This window comes from Pan troglodytes, chromosome 16 (genome assembly GCF_028858775.2).
Source record: "Pan troglodytes isolate AG18354 chromosome 16, NHGRI_mPanTro3-v2.0_pri, whole genome shotgun sequence".
Taxonomy (NCBI): Eukaryota; Metazoa; Chordata; class Mammalia; order Primates; family Hominidae; genus Pan; species Pan troglodytes.
The window spans coordinates 68,393,817-68,411,516 of record NC_072414.2 but is presented as its reverse complement, the minus strand read 5'-3'; the positions used below and the strand labels follow the sequence as shown (position 1 = coordinate 68,411,516).

At 37.7% G+C, this 17,700-nt stretch overlaps 1 protein-coding gene and 1 pseudogene across 29 annotated transcripts in view; one reads left to right on the top strand and one right to left on the bottom strand.

The window, feature by feature from the left end:
- SCAPER (S-phase cyclin A associated protein in the ER) overlaps positions 1 to 17,700 on the top strand; it is a 567,113-nt gene that overhangs the window by 438,829 nt on the left and 110,584 nt on the right. For 24 of the 29 annotated variants that reach the window (XM_523229.8, XM_009429613.4, XM_063795293.1 and 21 more), the window contains one exon: positions 5,382 to 5,505. In XM_523229.8, coding sequence (XP_523229.2) covers positions 5,382 to 5,505 — 124 coding nt within the window. Of the gene's footprint in view, positions 1 to 5,381; positions 5,506 to 6,961; positions 7,421 to 7,456; positions 8,665 to 17,700 lie in introns of those variants that run through there. The other 5 variants (XM_054667830.2, XM_054667829.2, XM_063795298.1 and 2 more) reach the window with 2 other exon arrangements.
- On the bottom strand, positions 4,270 to 4,692 carry LOC107968385 (non-histone chromosomal protein HMG-17-like; annotated as a pseudogene).

Genomic DNA, 17,700 nt, shown 5'->3' with positions numbered 1-17,700 from the left:
TGGCTAACGCCTATAATCCCAACACTTTGGGAGGCCTAGGTGGAAGGAGGGATCACTTGAGGCCAGGAAGTCAAGACCAGCCTGGGCAACATAGTGAGACCCTGTCTCTACAAAAAAAAAAAAAAAATTAGCTGGGTGTTGTGGTGTGTACCTGTAGACCCAGCTACTCTGGAGGCTGAGGTAGGAGCATCACTTGAGCCTAGGAGTTTCAGGCTGCAATGAGCTATGATCATACCACTGCACTCCAGCCTGGGTGACAGAACAACACCCTGTACCCTGTCTCAAAAAGAAAGAAAGAAAAGAAAGGAAAGGAAAGGAAGTGAAAGGAAGAAAAAAGAAAATTGTTGTAAGACTTCTAGATTGACTCCTAAAACAATACCAAACAAATTCGCAGGGGTGCTGCTCCTTCTGAGGCCAGCACAAGTTAGGAAGTAAATGTGTGGCTAATGCCACACAAACAACTATCTCTTACACCCAAGAAACCACAGAATGTGTACCCGAAGCTACAGACGAGAAATTAGCACAACTTATGCCACTGATTTTTGATGCCCAGGAAGCTGGAAAATGGACCCCAGAATGCTGCTGCAGGAAAGCCTCATGTTTCCAAACCTTGCTAATAACAACCAAGAGCCACAGGAAGATGTCTTTGACTCACATTCAACCTCCAAATCTTGTAGGATACTGTTTGTGTAGGGGAGAATAAAAGGCTTTCATATGCACGGATTGTCTCTGGAAGGATATGTAAACCAGTAACCACGATGATTTCTAAGATGAGGCTGGGGGACATGAGTAATAGGGAGAAGCTTTTCATAGTGCACTTTTTTTGTTTTGGCGTAATTGTACTGTGGTCATCATCACCTATTCAAAAAGTTAGCAAATTAAATTTTACTTGTATCTTAGCTCATTAGTTTTCACTGTATCGCAAAGGAACACACCTCCAGGCCTCTAAGGACGCTTTCAAGGGTCTTTGAAAGGGGACAGCAGGGTAAGTCGCTGGGTCTCCAACTTCTGCTTCAGCCAGAGCAACTCTGATTTTATCTGTTCTTTGGTTCAAGCTTCTGAGTAAGATTTTATTTGAAGAAAGAATTTCCCTGCTCTTCTTAAAAATTAAAAGCTGATGGGGCATGGTGGCTCACACCTGTAATCCCAGCACTTTGGGAGGCCAAGTCAGGTTGATCACCTGAGGTCAGGAGTTCCAGACCAGCCTGGCCAACATGGTGATAAAAACACAAAAATTAGCTGGGTGTGGTGGTGTGTGCCTGTAATCCCAGTTACTCGGGAGGCTGAGACAGGAGAATAGCTTGAACCCAAGAGGCGGAGGTTGCAGTGAGCTGAGATCATGCCACTGCACTCCAGCCTGGGCAACAGAGCAAGACTCCACGTTAAAAAAAAATTAAAGGCTAGTGTTATAGAAGAATATTAGATGTCATGGAGAACTGTTCATTATTATATATTAATTAAGATACGGGAAAATGGGATAAAAAATAAATGTAAATTTATTTATAAGAATAGGAAAAAGACTAGAAGTACAAATACCGAATTTTCTCTTGATAGTATTTTAGTATTTCTTTGTGGTTCTCTTTCCCAGATTTATGACAATTATTTTTAAAATTATTTTTATCAGCATAAATGCACATTATTTTTAAATTAAATAGAAAAATACTCTTGAAAATTTAGACATGTTATCAAATGAAGTGGTGCTGGTTGACATCTGTGAAGAATTTGCTAGATAGAACCTCCAACTGATATGTCATAAATGTGTTAGATGTGGGTCAAGGTTTTTTTTTTCATTACTCAGGGAAATTGGGTGAGGCTGGAAACAGATAAGTCTCCTTCTGGCTCCCATCAACTTAGTCCTTTCAGCATTTACGTCAGCATACCATGAAAAAATTTGGCAAGCACTGTGCTTTACTAACCTGGAAATAAGCATCTGTAGCATGCTTTAATTTGATTCTATTTATTAACATATTATTTATACCTTATTCGTTAAGAATAATAAGATTAATAACCCAAATAATAGACTAATAGCCATAATAAGGGCTACCATTTATTAAGTACTTAATCATGTGCCAGGCGCTGTCCTAAGTACTTTACATCTATTATCTCAGTTCTCATGACAGGCATACAAAGTTTAGATATTCCAGTTTTATAGGTGAAAAAATGGATGCTATTATGTGAAATTAGTAACTAACTTGCTAAAATCTTGAATGGTAGAAGTAGGATTCTAACTAGTATCTTACTCCAATGTCTCTAGTCTTAACCAGTATATTCTACTGTGCCCTTTTTTCAGGAACCTATCAATTATGTGAAGCAGTATACAGCTATATCAGACAGATGATTACAAGTATAACAAGGTCTCTCTTCACCATCTCTCTCCCACTAGAGCTCAGCTCCATAAGGACAGAGAACTTGCCTATCTTATCCACCTAGCACAACACCTGGAACATCATAGGAAGTTAGATATTTTTTGAATGAACAAATAACTCTGGCTGCACATCAAAATTGCCCATAAAGATTTTGAAACATTCAGATGTCAGGAGCCTACCCCATTTCCCAACTAGTACCACCAAGGGAAGAATTCAGGCAAGCATATGTTTTTAAAGATCTGCAGGTACCAGGCATGGTGGCTCACGCCTGTAATCTCAACACTTTGGGAGGCCAAGGTGGGTGGATCACATGAGGCCAGGAATTCGAGACCAGCCTGGCCAACAAGAGGAAACCTGTCTCTACTAAAAACATAAAAATTTGGTGGGTGTGGTGGCACACGCCTGTAATCCCAGCTCCTTGGGAGGCTGAGGTGGGAGAATAGCTTGAACCCAGGAGTCAGAGGTTGCAGTGAGCCGAGATTGTTCTACTTCACTCCAGCCTGGGTGACAGAGTGAGACCCTGTCTCAAAAAATAATAATAATAATAAAGTAAAATAAAACTGCAGGTGATCCTAATGCTTAGTCAAGATACAGAACCCCTATCCGAGAGCAGTGGGTCTCTAACTTGAATATGTGGCAGAACTACCTGCAGAACTTGTTAAAATCCCCAGAGCTTCTGTTTACTAGGTCTGGGTTAGAGCTTGAGAATTTGCATTTCTTACAAGTTCCCAATACTGCTGGTCTGTGAATCACATGTTTAAGAACTGTCCTAGAGACTTGGTTGTAAGGGACTAAATCAAAACATTTTTACCTAGAACTTAAGCAGGAGATTTAGTCAGACAGGCCAAAATAAACATTGGTCACTCAGGCAATGCAGGTTTTAGTCACAGTATTCAAAACATCCAGGAATCTGTCGTGCCCATTGAGCTTGTTGCTCTAAAAGTTTCTTTGAACAATTGCATATCATTTTTTTCCAAGCCAAACTATATCTAGCTTTATTAAAGTTACTTTCCATAAACAATCAGGGTATTTCAGGCAGGACATGGGCAGATAATCGTTAACGGTGTACAACAACTTTCAAACTCCCTTCTTCAATGAACTAGCAAAATCAGAAAGCCACTATAAAACCCAGTGAGGTCTTCATTTTATGCCCTGAACAGGGAAAGTTTAGAGTGAGGGTTGACATTTCAACTTTAGCATATTGTTTAACAGCTTTTCATGAACTGACCCTGACTTCCAGGAAATGAAATAAAAATGGCAGAATTTATCTGAAAATCTGAAAATCCACAATCTAGAAATGGAAACTCTACTCTTTTTGGGGGGCTCCATCTCAGTGGCACCACTGGAAAGTCTGATTGCCTGACATACTGGTAACCAATTACTGGAGGGTCAGGGCCCAACAGAGTTTGGGTTTAAGGGAGTTAAGTCTATGTTGAAGATGACAAGGGAGAAGAGGACATAACAACTAATTTGTTATTTCATACCACAAGGGATTTGTGCCAAGGTGGCCACATGTCTCAGAGTCATGGAATCCCTCCTCCTGGGAGTCAAGAAGTCTCTCAAAATGGGAAGGGAAAGGTGTTTTCCCCACATCAATCCAGCATCAGAGACATTCTATTAGTGACCTATGACCCTTCCCCATAATACAACAGTAAAGTGTTCTGTGTGCTAACAACATAGCTTTGAAAAAGTAAAACAAGGCCAGGCATGGTGGTTCACTTTGAGAGGCCAAGGCGGGTGGATCACCTGAGGTCAGGAGCTCGAGACCAGCCTGGCCAACATGGTGAAACCCCGTCTCTACTAAAAATACAAAAATTAGCCGTGCATGGTGGCAGGTTCATGTAATTCCAGCTACTGGTGAAGCTGAGGCAGGAGTAAAAAAAAGTAAAACAAATTTTGCATTTTTATAAAACTTGATAAAAATAGTATTTCAAACTATACAGTCACCAGAAGTACACAGTCACCAAAAATGCACACGCTTCACTTGGCATCTCCAGCACCTTCAGCTTTCTGTGCCTGGTCTGTTTTGGCATCTTCATTTTCTGCAGGGTTATTCCCCTCCCTGCCAGTGTCAGCATTTTCCTTTTTCCTTTTGGGTACCTCCTCTCTCTCCTTTGCAGGGGACTTTTTAGGGTTGGGCTCTGGCTTTGGAGGAGCAGGTTAAGCAGACAACCTTACGGATCTTCTCTGGCTTGTTCTTCACCTTGGCTCTATCGCCTGTAGCATCCCCTTCAGCTTTTTCTTGGGCATGGCAGTGATGCGGCAGGACATATGCTATGGATGCAGGAATGCAGCAGCAGGCAGACTTTGGTCGGGCTGGGGTCATTCTTGCCCCTTCTTCACATTGTTCAGGCTCTGGGGGCTTTATAGTTTTTTCAGCATATTTTTTTAACCTCCTAGAGAAAAACATTTCTTTGATCAGTTTGACCTTAAACTGTCTGGGCCCACGCAGGCCAGTTTTTACACTCTGGGAAAGATGTCCTCATCTGCTCAGGCACTCATCCATGCCCCGCCTCCAAGCAGTGTGATGTCCACTCCCTAGAACTCCGGGGTCTTATCTTACATGGAGCGCCTCCAGTTTCTCCTTATGGGTGCTCTCTTCTTCCATGATCTTTCTTATCCCGGACCAGGTGATCTGGCAACAGAAGCTTTGATAGAGCCCTTTTCCTTTTTTTTCTGGGTATTATTTCAAGAACCAAGGTTCCTAGATAACATCTAGTCTTAGAGTATTCAGAAACTGTCATAGACTGGTAAAATATGTTTCCATTATCTGCAACTGCAGCTAATAGAAATTAGTAAGAGTTATTAGGTACCAGTGAACACTGGGCTTTGGGTGAAAATTATAAGCTTTTATATCTAGCTGATGGGCCTTGTACCTAATAGTATTTGGCTTGGTTTTTAGAGTGACTTCCATCTCATGCCTGTTGGCTTTCATACCATTCATTTTATGTATTTTTAATTGTTTAAAGAAGAGCTGCTCGGGTTTTATAAATGGTGTTTTTCTCCTTCTTTTAGGTCTCTCTGCAATGCAATCAATGTTTACAACCTCACCTGCAATAACTGTTCAGAAAACTGCACTGATGTTCTGTTTAGTAACAAGATTACCTTCTTAATGGACCTCCTGATACACCAGTTGACGGTATGTAATATTATTGCTTTGAGTTAGAAGCAGTTAAGGTTTGAGAAGTAGTCCCTGTGGAGAAAACTAAAAGAATTCAACTTTAGTTACTCTCCAGATGAAAAAAAAAAAAGAAGAAGAAGAAGAAAGTGAAGATGACTGTGAGAATAGAGACTAGCAGACAAATTTATTAATAATTTGAAATTTTTGCATTGGATTCCTTTAAGTTCCAATATTTAATGGATAATAGACTTATAACACTTGCTAAGGTTACAGATTTACATAGTTAGACTGGGGCTTTGGAATTAGTTGGATGCAAAGCCAAACCTCTAAAGCCACAGGAATTAGTACTGTAGAAAGGAAGAACGTTAGGAAAGCCTCAAAACCTCTCTTGCCAGGTTAAGTTAAAAGGGTCAGTTTAAGAGGACTTTTTGATGGATATTTAGATTATTTTAGAAAAGAAAACTCCTCTGTTAGAAAGGAGAAAACTTGTTATATTGTTGAAATGGGAACAAGCAGCCAATTTTCACCTTAAATTTTACTTCAGTTCACAGATGTTGAAAGAGGTAAGCTCAATGTAATAGCCAAAGGTTTAAGTATGTCAACTGCAGTCTCCAGGAGTTTCCTGGTGAAGTTTCTAAGCCCCTGAGGTATTGGCACAAAATAGCTCTCAAGCTGCAAGTTTATAACACAAGAGATTTATTTTTCAGAACCGATGTACTTTTACTCAGCACACAGTTCTAGTAACTCTTCCTTAAACTACAAGCTATTGCCTCTATGTGGTTAATTCCTATGCATTTTGCAGTCCTTTACCAAGGCTTAATGTTACCTTCTTCATGAAATCTTCCCCAGCCTGACTCTTTCCCCAAATTCAGGTTAAGTATACTTCTTATGTGATCTTAAGCATCTCTGATAGAATTGATCACACTGAATTGTATTTAACTATTTTCTTGTCAGTTTCCCCCACTAGCCATAAAATCAATGAGGACAGGAAGTAAGTTATCACTATCTCCAAGATTCTAACATAGGACCTGGCACTTAGTAGATTCAGTACGTCATTGTATGTATGTGTGGGTGAATAAATGAATTTTGATACATCACAAGCTGAAAATCAGAAATGGAATTATGAAGCCCTTACAGTCAGACATATTGACATTGAGAGGGAATAGCAATAAGGGAAAGCAAACAAAAATACAGATCTGGAACTGTTGCACAGTACAACAATGGCTTTTTATAGTGATGATAATGAGTCATCAAAGGCTACATTATATATGATTTTGTCTAAAAAATAAGGCATTAAAATATGAGTAAGATATTTTAGCAAAAAAAAAATTCTATCAGAAATATTTGAAAGGCAGCACAAGGAGAAAAGATAACATTTGTTGTATGGCCCTATATCCCAGGCATTTTAATATATATGCTTCATTTAATTTTGAAAACAGCCTCTTAAAGTCAGTATTACTATTCCATTTCACAGATGAGGAAACTTGAGTCCCAGAGAGGTTGACTTGCCCAAGGCTACATAGATATTAAGTCAGAAAGCCAAGAATCAGACCTAGGTGTATCATACCCAAGTTGGGGGACATTCTGCACAATAACTGACTAATATTTTTCAAAAACGTCAATATCATGAAAGACAAGGAAAAAGTGAGGAACTGTCACAGAATGGAGGAGACTAAGGAGACATAACAATTAAATGTAATATATGATCCTGGACCAGAAAAAGGACATCAATGGGAAAACTTGGAAATTCAAGTAAGATCTATAGAATAGTCTGTTTTATTGGCTCAATGTTAATTTCCTCCTTTCAATTATTATACTATGTTTTTGTAAGATGTTAACAGTAAGGGACACTGGATTAAAGGAATGCTCTATTTTTGCAACATATTTGTTTACTTAAAATTATTTCAAAACAAGAATAAAAAAAATAACTTCATGCTCTCCTATCATTTCATACTGCATCATCTGGAAGAATTTACTCCATGAAGCTTATTCTATGTTGGTGGTGGAAGAAGAGACATTACTTTGAACAGAACAAGTAATGAAAGAGAATGGCATTTGAAATGTGAGGGAATGAACAAGAAGACTTAAAGAAAGAATCTTGGTTCTGCATATGTATAGATGTCATATGTCATAATATAGATGACATATTGTCTCAGTCCAGGCTGCTATTACAAAATACCATAGACTGGATGGCTTATAAACACAGTAATTTATTTCTCACATTCTGTAGTCTGGAAGTTCAAGATCAAAGTACCACCATAGGTTATGGTGAGGGCCCTCTTCCAGGTTTCAAACTGCTGACTTGTCACTTTATCCCCAGATGGTGAAAAGAGTGCAAGCTAATTCTCTGGCCTCTTTTTATAAGGGCACTAATCCCATTCATGAGGATTCCATCCTTATGACCAAATTACCTCCCACAGGCCCCATCTCCAGATATCATCACATTAAACATTATATTTCAACATGTGAATTTAGGAGGGACACAGCATTCGGACCCTAGTACATACAGTAAATGATATGATGGCAGCCTGTATAGAGTACTATGGGAGCACAGAGAAAGATATTCAGTGATCCTCCCTGGGACATCACAAAAGAGGGACATTTGAGTTAGTTCTCAGCTCCTCATAATAGCTCTCATTTATTAAGTACCAACCATGGGCCTGGAGCTTGTGGGTACCTTGATCATTTTCTTCTTCTTTGAAAGCCTAGTTCCCTTTGAATAGTAAAGCCCTGGTTCCCTTTGAATAACCTTCGTTGTAACCCAAGGTTTCTTGACCTCAGAAAAGCTTTTAATCTCTCAATGGATTTGACCACATTCTTTGTTTATTCTGCCCATGAATTTTGCTTAGTTTGGAACTGGGATCCTGGGACATTAGTTTGCCAAACACATTTGATCCTTTTTTTTCTTATACATGGCACTTTCTGAGTTTTTTCATTCCTTTTGGGCTCTTTATTTTATCGCTGTCAATTCTTACTGTTGCTGTAACTGGGTTTGTGGCAGTGAGGGAGGGAGGAAGTGTTTCCTGGTTTGGGGTGGTTGGTGATGGTGATTTTTATGTAACTGAAATATGGACCACTGACTTATTAGTATCCTTTAAATAAGGGATTAAAAAATAGTTGTCAATACATTTTCCAACAAGAATAGAAAAAAGCATAAAAGAAGCTAATTAATTGTGATCTGGTGTTATTTATAAGACAACTGATTATCATCAGGTACTGTTGTCTTTCTGGTTATGTTTAGCAAACCCAGATGGTTTAGGAGACATTTTTCTTCTAGCCACTTGGAGTTTGTTTTGGCACTCTTGTATTTCATTTTAATTACTATTTCCAAAGCATTGTCCAGATGCCTGGGTTACAGAGGTGAACTGGACACAGTTCCATCACTCTGGAAGCACACAGTTAAGGAAGGAAGAAATTGCATATGCAAATATTAATGACTATAGGAAGCGATGAGAAGTTCTATAGTGTTATCAGAGCTACAACGTAGCTCAGACAACCTAGTAGAGTACCTAGCACATAATAGGTGCTTGTTCAGTATTTGATGAATGAATGAATACATTCTGACTTGGGTAATTGGGAAGATTTGAGGGAAGAAGTTTAATTCGATCATACCTTGAATACTTTGAACCAAGGAGTTCAAAGCTACAGTGGGCCATGATTGTGCCACTGCACTGCAGTCTCAGCAACAGAGTGAGATCCTGTCTTTAAAAAAAAAAAAAAAAAAAGACACCCCAACTCTCAGCTTCTCCTCTGGGAGGGAGAGAGAAGAGTGGGGCATGTGTACAATATCCCAGCTTTTTGGAAGGGTGCCTGAGAGATTGCTATCTGTCTTGCCTGACTTGGGGCTAGCGTACTTTGGATGCTGCTGAGAACAACAAAGAACAGGGAGGCTTGCTGCCATAAAACTAGAGAACGTGCAATGTGTATTAGTCTGTTTTCACACTACTATAAAGAACTCCCTGAGACTGGGTAATTTATAAAGAAAAAGGTTTAATTGACTCACAGTTCTGCAGGCTGTACAGTCCTTGAGAAACTTACAATCATGGCAGAAGACAAAGGGGAAGCAGGTACATTTTACATGGCTGGAGAAGGAGGAGGAGAGTGAAGGAGGAGATGCTACACACTTTTAAACAACTGATCTTGTAAAAACTCACTATCACAAGAACAGCAAGGGGGAAATCTGCCTCCATGATCCAGTCACCTCCCACCAGGCCCTTCCTCCAACATTGAAGGTTACAATTCAACATGACATCTGGGCAGGGACGCAAATCCAAACCATATCACAGTGCTAAAGACAGATACCAGAGAAAGGAAGAGATTATGATCACTTGAATAAGAAAGCAGCAAGCATCTCTAGTTGAGAAATTGCATACATTGGCCTAGAGAAGTTGTATCCCCCCCAAAGTTTTCAGAGGCCCCCAGAACCCCCAGCTGAGCTCATTAGTGAGGGTTTTCCATACTACAAAAGCCAGTTCATAAAGACTGGAAGAAGTGGCTTTTTTTGTCAAGTGCACAGATCCCAACAAAGCTTTCAAGACGTAGAAGAAACAGGGAAACATGGCCCGAAGAAAGGAGCAAAATAAATCTTCACAAACCAATCCTAAAGAAACAAAGACATGAATTACCTGACAAAGAATTCAAAATAGCCCTCATAAAGATGCTTTATGAGCTCAAGGTAACAATGCATGAGCAAAATGAGAATATCAACAAAGAGACAGAAAATACAAAAAAAAAGAAGAACCAACCAATTTTGGAACTGAAGAATACAATAACTACACTGAAAAATTCACAATAGGGGTTCAACAGCAGACTCAGTCAAGCAGAAGAGAGAAACAGCAAACTCAAGACAAGTTATTTGACATTATCCACCCAGAGGAACAAAAAGAAAAAGAATGAGAAAGAGTGATGAAAGCCTAAGGGATTTGTGGCATACCATCAAACCAACCCATATACACATTATGGAAAGTTCACAAGCAGAAGAGAGAAAGGAATGGGCAGAAAGTTTACTTAAATAGTGACGCAAAACTTCCCAAATCTGGGAAAGAAAATGGACATCCAGATTCAAGAAGACTAAAGGACCCCAAATAAGATCAACATAAACACACACCAAGACACATTATAATAAAATTGTCAAACTCTCAAAGACAGTAAGAGAATTTTGAAAACAAGAAAAAAGTGACTTGTCATGTACTAGGGAACACACATCAGACTATCAACATATTTCTCAGCAGAAACCCTGCAGGCCAGAAGGGAGTGGAGGGATATATTCAAAGGGCCAATTAACTGATCTTTGACAAGATTGCCAGGAATACACAGCAGAAAAAAGATAGTCATCAATAAACTGTGTTGGGAAAACTGGATATCCACATGCAAAAGAATGATATTGGACCTTTATCTTATACCATACACAAAAATAAACTCAAAATTGATTAAACACTTAAATGTAAGACTTGAACTAAAAAAACTCCAAATTAAAACATAGGGGAAAACCTTCATAACATTGATCTTGACTGTGATTTATCAGATATGACACCAAAGCAGGGGCAACAAAAGCCAAAAATAGATAAATGAGATTACATTAAACTAAAAAGCTTCCACATCAGAGTCACAATCAACAGTGCAGAAAGGCAATGTACAGAATGAAAGAAAATATTTGTAAACCGTATGTCTGATAAAGGGGTGCTGTGGGCTGAATGTTTGTATCCCCAGAATTAGTATGTTGAAACCTAATCACCACTGTGATGGAATTAGGAGGAGGAGCCTTTGAAAGGTGATTCCATCATGAGGGCAAAGCCCTCATGAATACTTTCAGAACCCTTATAAAAGATGCCCCAGAGAGCTGCCTTGCCCCTTCTGTCAGGTGAGGTCACAGCTGGAAAGCGCCTTCTATGAACCAGAAAGTACCACTTCTGCCAGCATCTTGATCTCAGGACTTCCTAACTTCCTGAACTGTGAGAAATAAATTTCTGTTTGTTGTTTATAACAGTATTTTGTTATAGCAGCTCAAGTGGAATAAGTCAGAAGTTAATATCCAAAATATATAAAGAACTACAACTCAATAGCAAAAATATATGATAATCAATTAAAAATGAGAAAAGGGCTTAAATAGACATTTCTTCAAAGAAAATATACAGTTGAACAACACGTATATGAAAAGATGACCAAAATCACTAATCACTGTGAAAATGCAAATCAAAACCACAATGAGATATCACCTCATGCCTGTTAGGATGGCTGTTATAAAACAAATCAGAAAATAAGTATTGGTAGGAGTGTGGTGAAATTGGAAATGGTGTGCACTTTTGGTGCAGGCACTAAGGAAAAAAGTATGGAAGTTCCTAAAAAAATTAAAAAGAGAACTACCATATGATTCATCAATCCTGCTTCTGGGTACTTATTCGAAATAATTAAAATTGGGATCTTCAATAGATATCTGCACTGCCATGTTCACCTCAGCATTATTCACAAGAGCCAAGAGGTGGAAATACCTAAATATTCATCAACAAATGAGTGGATAAAGAAAACGTGGCATATACAATTGACTCTTAAACACTACAAGTTTGAACTGTATAGGTCTATTTATGCATAGATTTTTTTTCAACCAAACATGGATCAAAAATGCAGTCTCCATGGAATACAAAACCCACACATATGTAGGACTGACTTTCATATATGTAGCTTCCACAGAGCTGACTGCAAGACTTGAAAATATGCAGATTTGGGTATACACAGGGAGCACTGAACCAATCCCCTGTGTATACTGAGGGACAACTGTACAAACAATGGAATATTAATCAACCTTAAAAAAGAAGGGAATTCTGTCATATGCTATAATGTATAAACCTTGATGATGCTATAAGTGAAATAAGCCAATTACAAAAACAGAAATACTGCATGATTCTACTTAAATGACATATCTAAAAGAATCAGCCTCATAGAAACAAAGTAGAATGGTGGTTGCCAGGGACCAAGGGGAGGGGAAAGCAGAGTTGTTTAATAGGTTTAGCGTTTCAGTCAAGTGAGATGAAAAAGTTCTAGAGATCCATTTTACAACAATGTGCATATAGTTAACAATATTGTAATATGCACCTAAAAATTGATAAAGAAAATTTATATGTCTTTTTACAAAAAAAAAAAAAAAGACCAGTGAAAGTACTACTGAGTGCTGTGAAAATAGATGGATAAGCTTTTAATGTTGGGCAAGATCTAAACAGTCCAATATACTGATGAGCAAATTGAGATGTGGAAAAGGATCACAGAGCTACCTAGTGGCAGAACCATGACCTGGACCCTGGTCTTCTGAGTCCCTGACCAGGACTTCCCTTCCTATAAGCTAAATTGATGTGTCCTCATTTTCTTAAGTTGACAAATGAAACAAAGCAACAATTTTGTGACTTTAATTTTATAAGTTTAATAGTATTACTTTGGTAAGATATACTGAAAAAGCACTTAATTAAAAGATTTATAATTTCTTGATGTTTCATTGCATTTTAAAAGGCATTAAATATTTTATTAGCAGTCTTATTTTTAATTCATAGTGACCTGTTCCTTATGAAATATTTAATGAATATGCTGATAAATTGTGTGTATGTGTTTTTGGGAGCCAAGGAGATTGTTAATTGAAAAGTGATGTACTAACCTTAAATAATTGATATGATACTGTTGAATCAGAGAGGCTGCTGGTGAGCTCTTCAGAAGGTGACAAGAAAGCCCTGGATACAAACAAAGGAAATCTAAGTGCAACCTTACAGCAAGGGGATTGTTTTTCACTTAGTCATGTGCAGAGCCATCCAGGTGCCTGTTGATTTTCATTACAGCAGCAAGGCCTGGAACTCTCCATTCACCACATTGTTTCTTTATATTGAGTTGCCAGAACATAGACTCCATAGTTAATTACATGGGAGCAAAAATCCCTCAACACTACAGGTAACAGTACTCTTCCAGTGCATCTTGTTTCCTTCTTTCCTCACTATATAGTATGGTACTTGCTCAGCATATCTAGGACATGTTGCCTTTTCATTCAACAAAAGTGTGAACTCTGTTTATGTCTCCTGTGCCATATGTCTTATTGACACAGAATTTCAAAACTGGAGAGGAGGTCTTCATAGTATGTAGTCTGTTTCAGTCCACTCGTTTTATAGATGAGGATAATGGACTTCAAAAGAGGAGAGGGATAGGAGATATGTGGGGTTGGATACTTGCCCAAGTTCTACAGCCTGTTAACACTATAACTGGGATGCAAATTCAGGTCTCCTAAATCCTAAGTTAACTTTCTATTATTTTACTTAACGGACTGCCCATTTTTAAAGTTGGTGAGAACAGTTAAGGGATGTTGTGTGTATAGAGCTTTACTCTCAAAGCTACATTCAGAATTCAGCTGGTAAAAGAACATGGGCCAGATTTTAACTCAGATTGCCTTTCTACTACATTCATATGAAATAGTATCCTCACCACCATTATCACTATCACCTAAAATAATTAAATGACTACTTGAGGGAGAAGCTGACACTTGTACCTTCATCAGTGTAAAAGATATGTCACACTGCTTACAAATACTGATAGATAAAGCAAACAAAATTATTAAAGGTGTAAAAGGTTTCAGTAAAACAATTAACAGTTTAATGCACATAGAATCCTATGTACAACATTAGAGAATATATATTCTCTATAAGCACATATGGAAGATGTATAAGAATTATTCACTAAGCCATAAGCAAGTATTATCAAATTTGAAAGAATCCACATCATAGAAGATGACCCAGTTCTGCTTCAGTTATGGATGAATAAGCTCCTATCGGACTGACCCTCCTGCAGACAACAAATGTAAATGCCGAGTAAAGTATGTGAAAACAAATACCTGAAAAGTACTAAGGACCAATGAAAAGCAGATCCTGATGGGAATAGTCACTTGGAAGAAAGGAACAGTGTTGGGTAAGTTTCCTGGTTGTATGGCTTTCAGCATGAGGGCAGGCTACAGTTGGTGCCACATGGGCTGGCTAGAACTCAATAGAAAATCCACAATCTTTTTATCCTGAAGAACCAGAGGACAGAATTCAGGGCAAAGACAAGTGCTAGAATGTTAGGAGGATATTCAGGAGGAGAAAAGCTACAAAGGGATATCCCCTAAGTATTTACAAATACCTGCATGATTCTGAATATACTGTACATGTATGAGACAACTCCGTATAACTCAGCTAAAGACAAAAGAACTAAACTGGGATTTGAGCTGCTATTCACTAGTAGAGTTTTGCAGTTTGAGTCCAACAAAGTCAAATGGCTACTTTAAAAAGAAAATATCAACACCTGTAAGAGAAATATAGCAGAATCCAGATTCTTCATGACATAGCATTCACAGTGTTTGGGATTTCTTGACATAAAGAGAAAGAAGATGTGCGTTATTTTCAAGAGTTAAGGCAATTAACAGAGGCCAATCCTGAGATGACACAGATGTTAGAATTAGCAAACAAGGATATTAAAACAACTTTATGACTCAGCTCAATGACAGAAAGAAAAATGTGCTGATAATGAAGGATATGAAATGTCACAGAAGTAAAAACATAATAAAGAATCAAACAGAAATTTAAAAACTAGAAAATACAATACCTGAAATAAAAAACTTACTATATGAATTAATAAATGAGAAAGAATGATGAAAAACAGAAAAATCACCATTAGGCAAAAACCAAAGTAATAAATATTGCAGGAGAGAATCATCAGTAGATGCAAAAATTAGTGGACAAATGTAGGATGAGAAAGAGGATATTTGCATAATCTCAAAATAATTTCCCACAAAATAATCTTTTTTGTAAAAAAAAAAAAAAAGTTGGGTAATAGTAACTTCACAGTGAAAACCTTGGTAGACATCACTTTAACCAAGTTATCAAAACTAACATCACTACTACTGATGTTGCTATGTCAACATCAGTACCCTCTGATAATAATACATGTTTACAAGCTCACAGCATCACTTCTGTGATATTCTTGCCAAAAGTGCATAACCACCATCAAATTATGAGAAAACATCAGACCAAAAATTAAGGGGCATTTTACAAAATAACTAACCAAAGCTATTTCAAATATAAAGACTGAAAAACATATTAGAGGAGACTAAAGAGGTATGACAATTCGTTATGGAATCTTGGATTGGATCCTGGACTGAAAAAAAGAATGTTAGTGGGGAAACTGGCAAAACTCTTATAAGGTCTGCAGATAAGTTCGTTGTTTTGAGCCAGTGTTAATTTTCTGGTTTTGGTAATTGTGCTGTAGTTGTGTAGGATATTAACATTAAGGAAAGCTAGGAGAAGCCTAAAATTGCTTACCAAAAGTTTTAAATTGTTAAAAATTCACTAGATGGGTTTAACAGCAGGTTGGAGATGACAGAGGAAAGGATCATTAAACTTGAAGTTACATCAATAGGAATTAATGTAGTCTGAAGAATGGAAAGAGAATTTAAAAGGGAACAGAGCTTAGAGACTTATGAGACAGTATCAAACAGTGTAACGTACATATCACTGGATATCCAAAAGGAGAAGAGAGAATGAGACATGAACATTTTTTTGTAAAAAATAGTGGCTAAAATATTTTCCAATTTTAGTGAAAGACATAAATACGCAGATTCAAGAAGCTCAGAAAAGAAAGTTAAATTGTCCCCATTTGCAGTTGGCATGATCTTATATTTAGAAAAACCCAGACTCCACCAAAAAACTCTTAGATCTGATGAATGAATTCAGTAAAGTTGCAGAATACAAAATCAACTTATAAAAATCGGTAACATTTCTATACACCAATGATGAAATAGCTGAAAAATTAAGAAGGCAATCCCTTCTATAATAGCTGTAAAAATAAAATTCTTAGGAATAAATTTAGCCAAAAAGGTGAAAGACATCTACAAGGAAAACTACAAAACACTGAGAAAGAAACTGATGAGGACCCAAGAAAGATATCCATGCTCATGGATCAGAATAATTAATGTAATAAAATGACTATACTACCTAAAGAAACCTACAGATTCAGTGCAATCCCTATCAAAACACCAATTTCATTTTTCGTAGAAACAGAAAAAAAAATCATATATTGCAAGGCCACAGTAACCAAAACAGCATGATGTTGGTATAAAAACAGCCATACAGATCAATGGAAGAGAAAAGAGAACCCAGAAATAAATCCACTTATTTATAGCCAGCTGATTTTTGACAAGATGCCAAGAACATACACTGGGGAATGGACACCCTCTTTAGTAAGTGGTGCTGGGAAAACTGGATAACCACATGCAGAATAATGAAACTAGACCCCTATCTCTCACCATTACAAAAATCAACTCAAAATGAATTACAGACCTAAACAAAAGACTAAAATTATAAAACTGCTAGAAGAAAACATAAGGGAAACTCGGCTGGACATTAGTCTAGGCAAAGATTTTATAGCTAAGACCTCAAAAGTACAGGCAACAAAAATAGACAAATGGACTATATTAAACTAAAAACCTTTTACACAGCAAAGGAAACGATCAACAGAGTGAAGAGACAAACTATTGAAAGGGAGAAAATATTTACAAACTATTCATCCAACAAGCAACTAATATCCAGAGTATACAACAGCAAAAAAAAAAAAAAAAAAAAACCCTAATAATTACATTAAAAAGTGAGCAAAAGACATGAATAGATATTTCACATAAGATGTACAGATAGCCAACAGGTATATGAAAAACAGCTGAATGTCACTAATCATCAAGAGAATGCAAATCAAAACCACAATGAGATGTCATCTTACTCCAGTTAGAATATATACAGAATATGTATATATGCACACACACATAATGGAATACTACTTAGCCATAGAAAAGAATGACATCCTGTCATTTGCAAAAACGTAGATGGAACTGGAAGTCGTTACGTCAAGTGAAATAAGCGAGGCACAAAAAGACAAATACCACATGTTCTGACCCATGTGGGAGCTAAAAAAAGTTTAATTCAGCCAGGCACAGTGGCTCATTCCTGCAATCCCAGCAATTTGGAAGGCCAAGGCAGGAGAGTCACTTGAGCCCAGGAGTTTTGAGACCAGCCTTGGCAACATAGTCCATCTCTACAAAAAATAAAAAAGAATTTGCCAGGCATGGTGGCACATGCCTGTAGTCACAGCTACCTGGGAGGCTGAGATGAGAGGATTGCTTGAGCCCAGGAGGTCAAGGCTGCAGTGAGCCTTGATTATGCCACT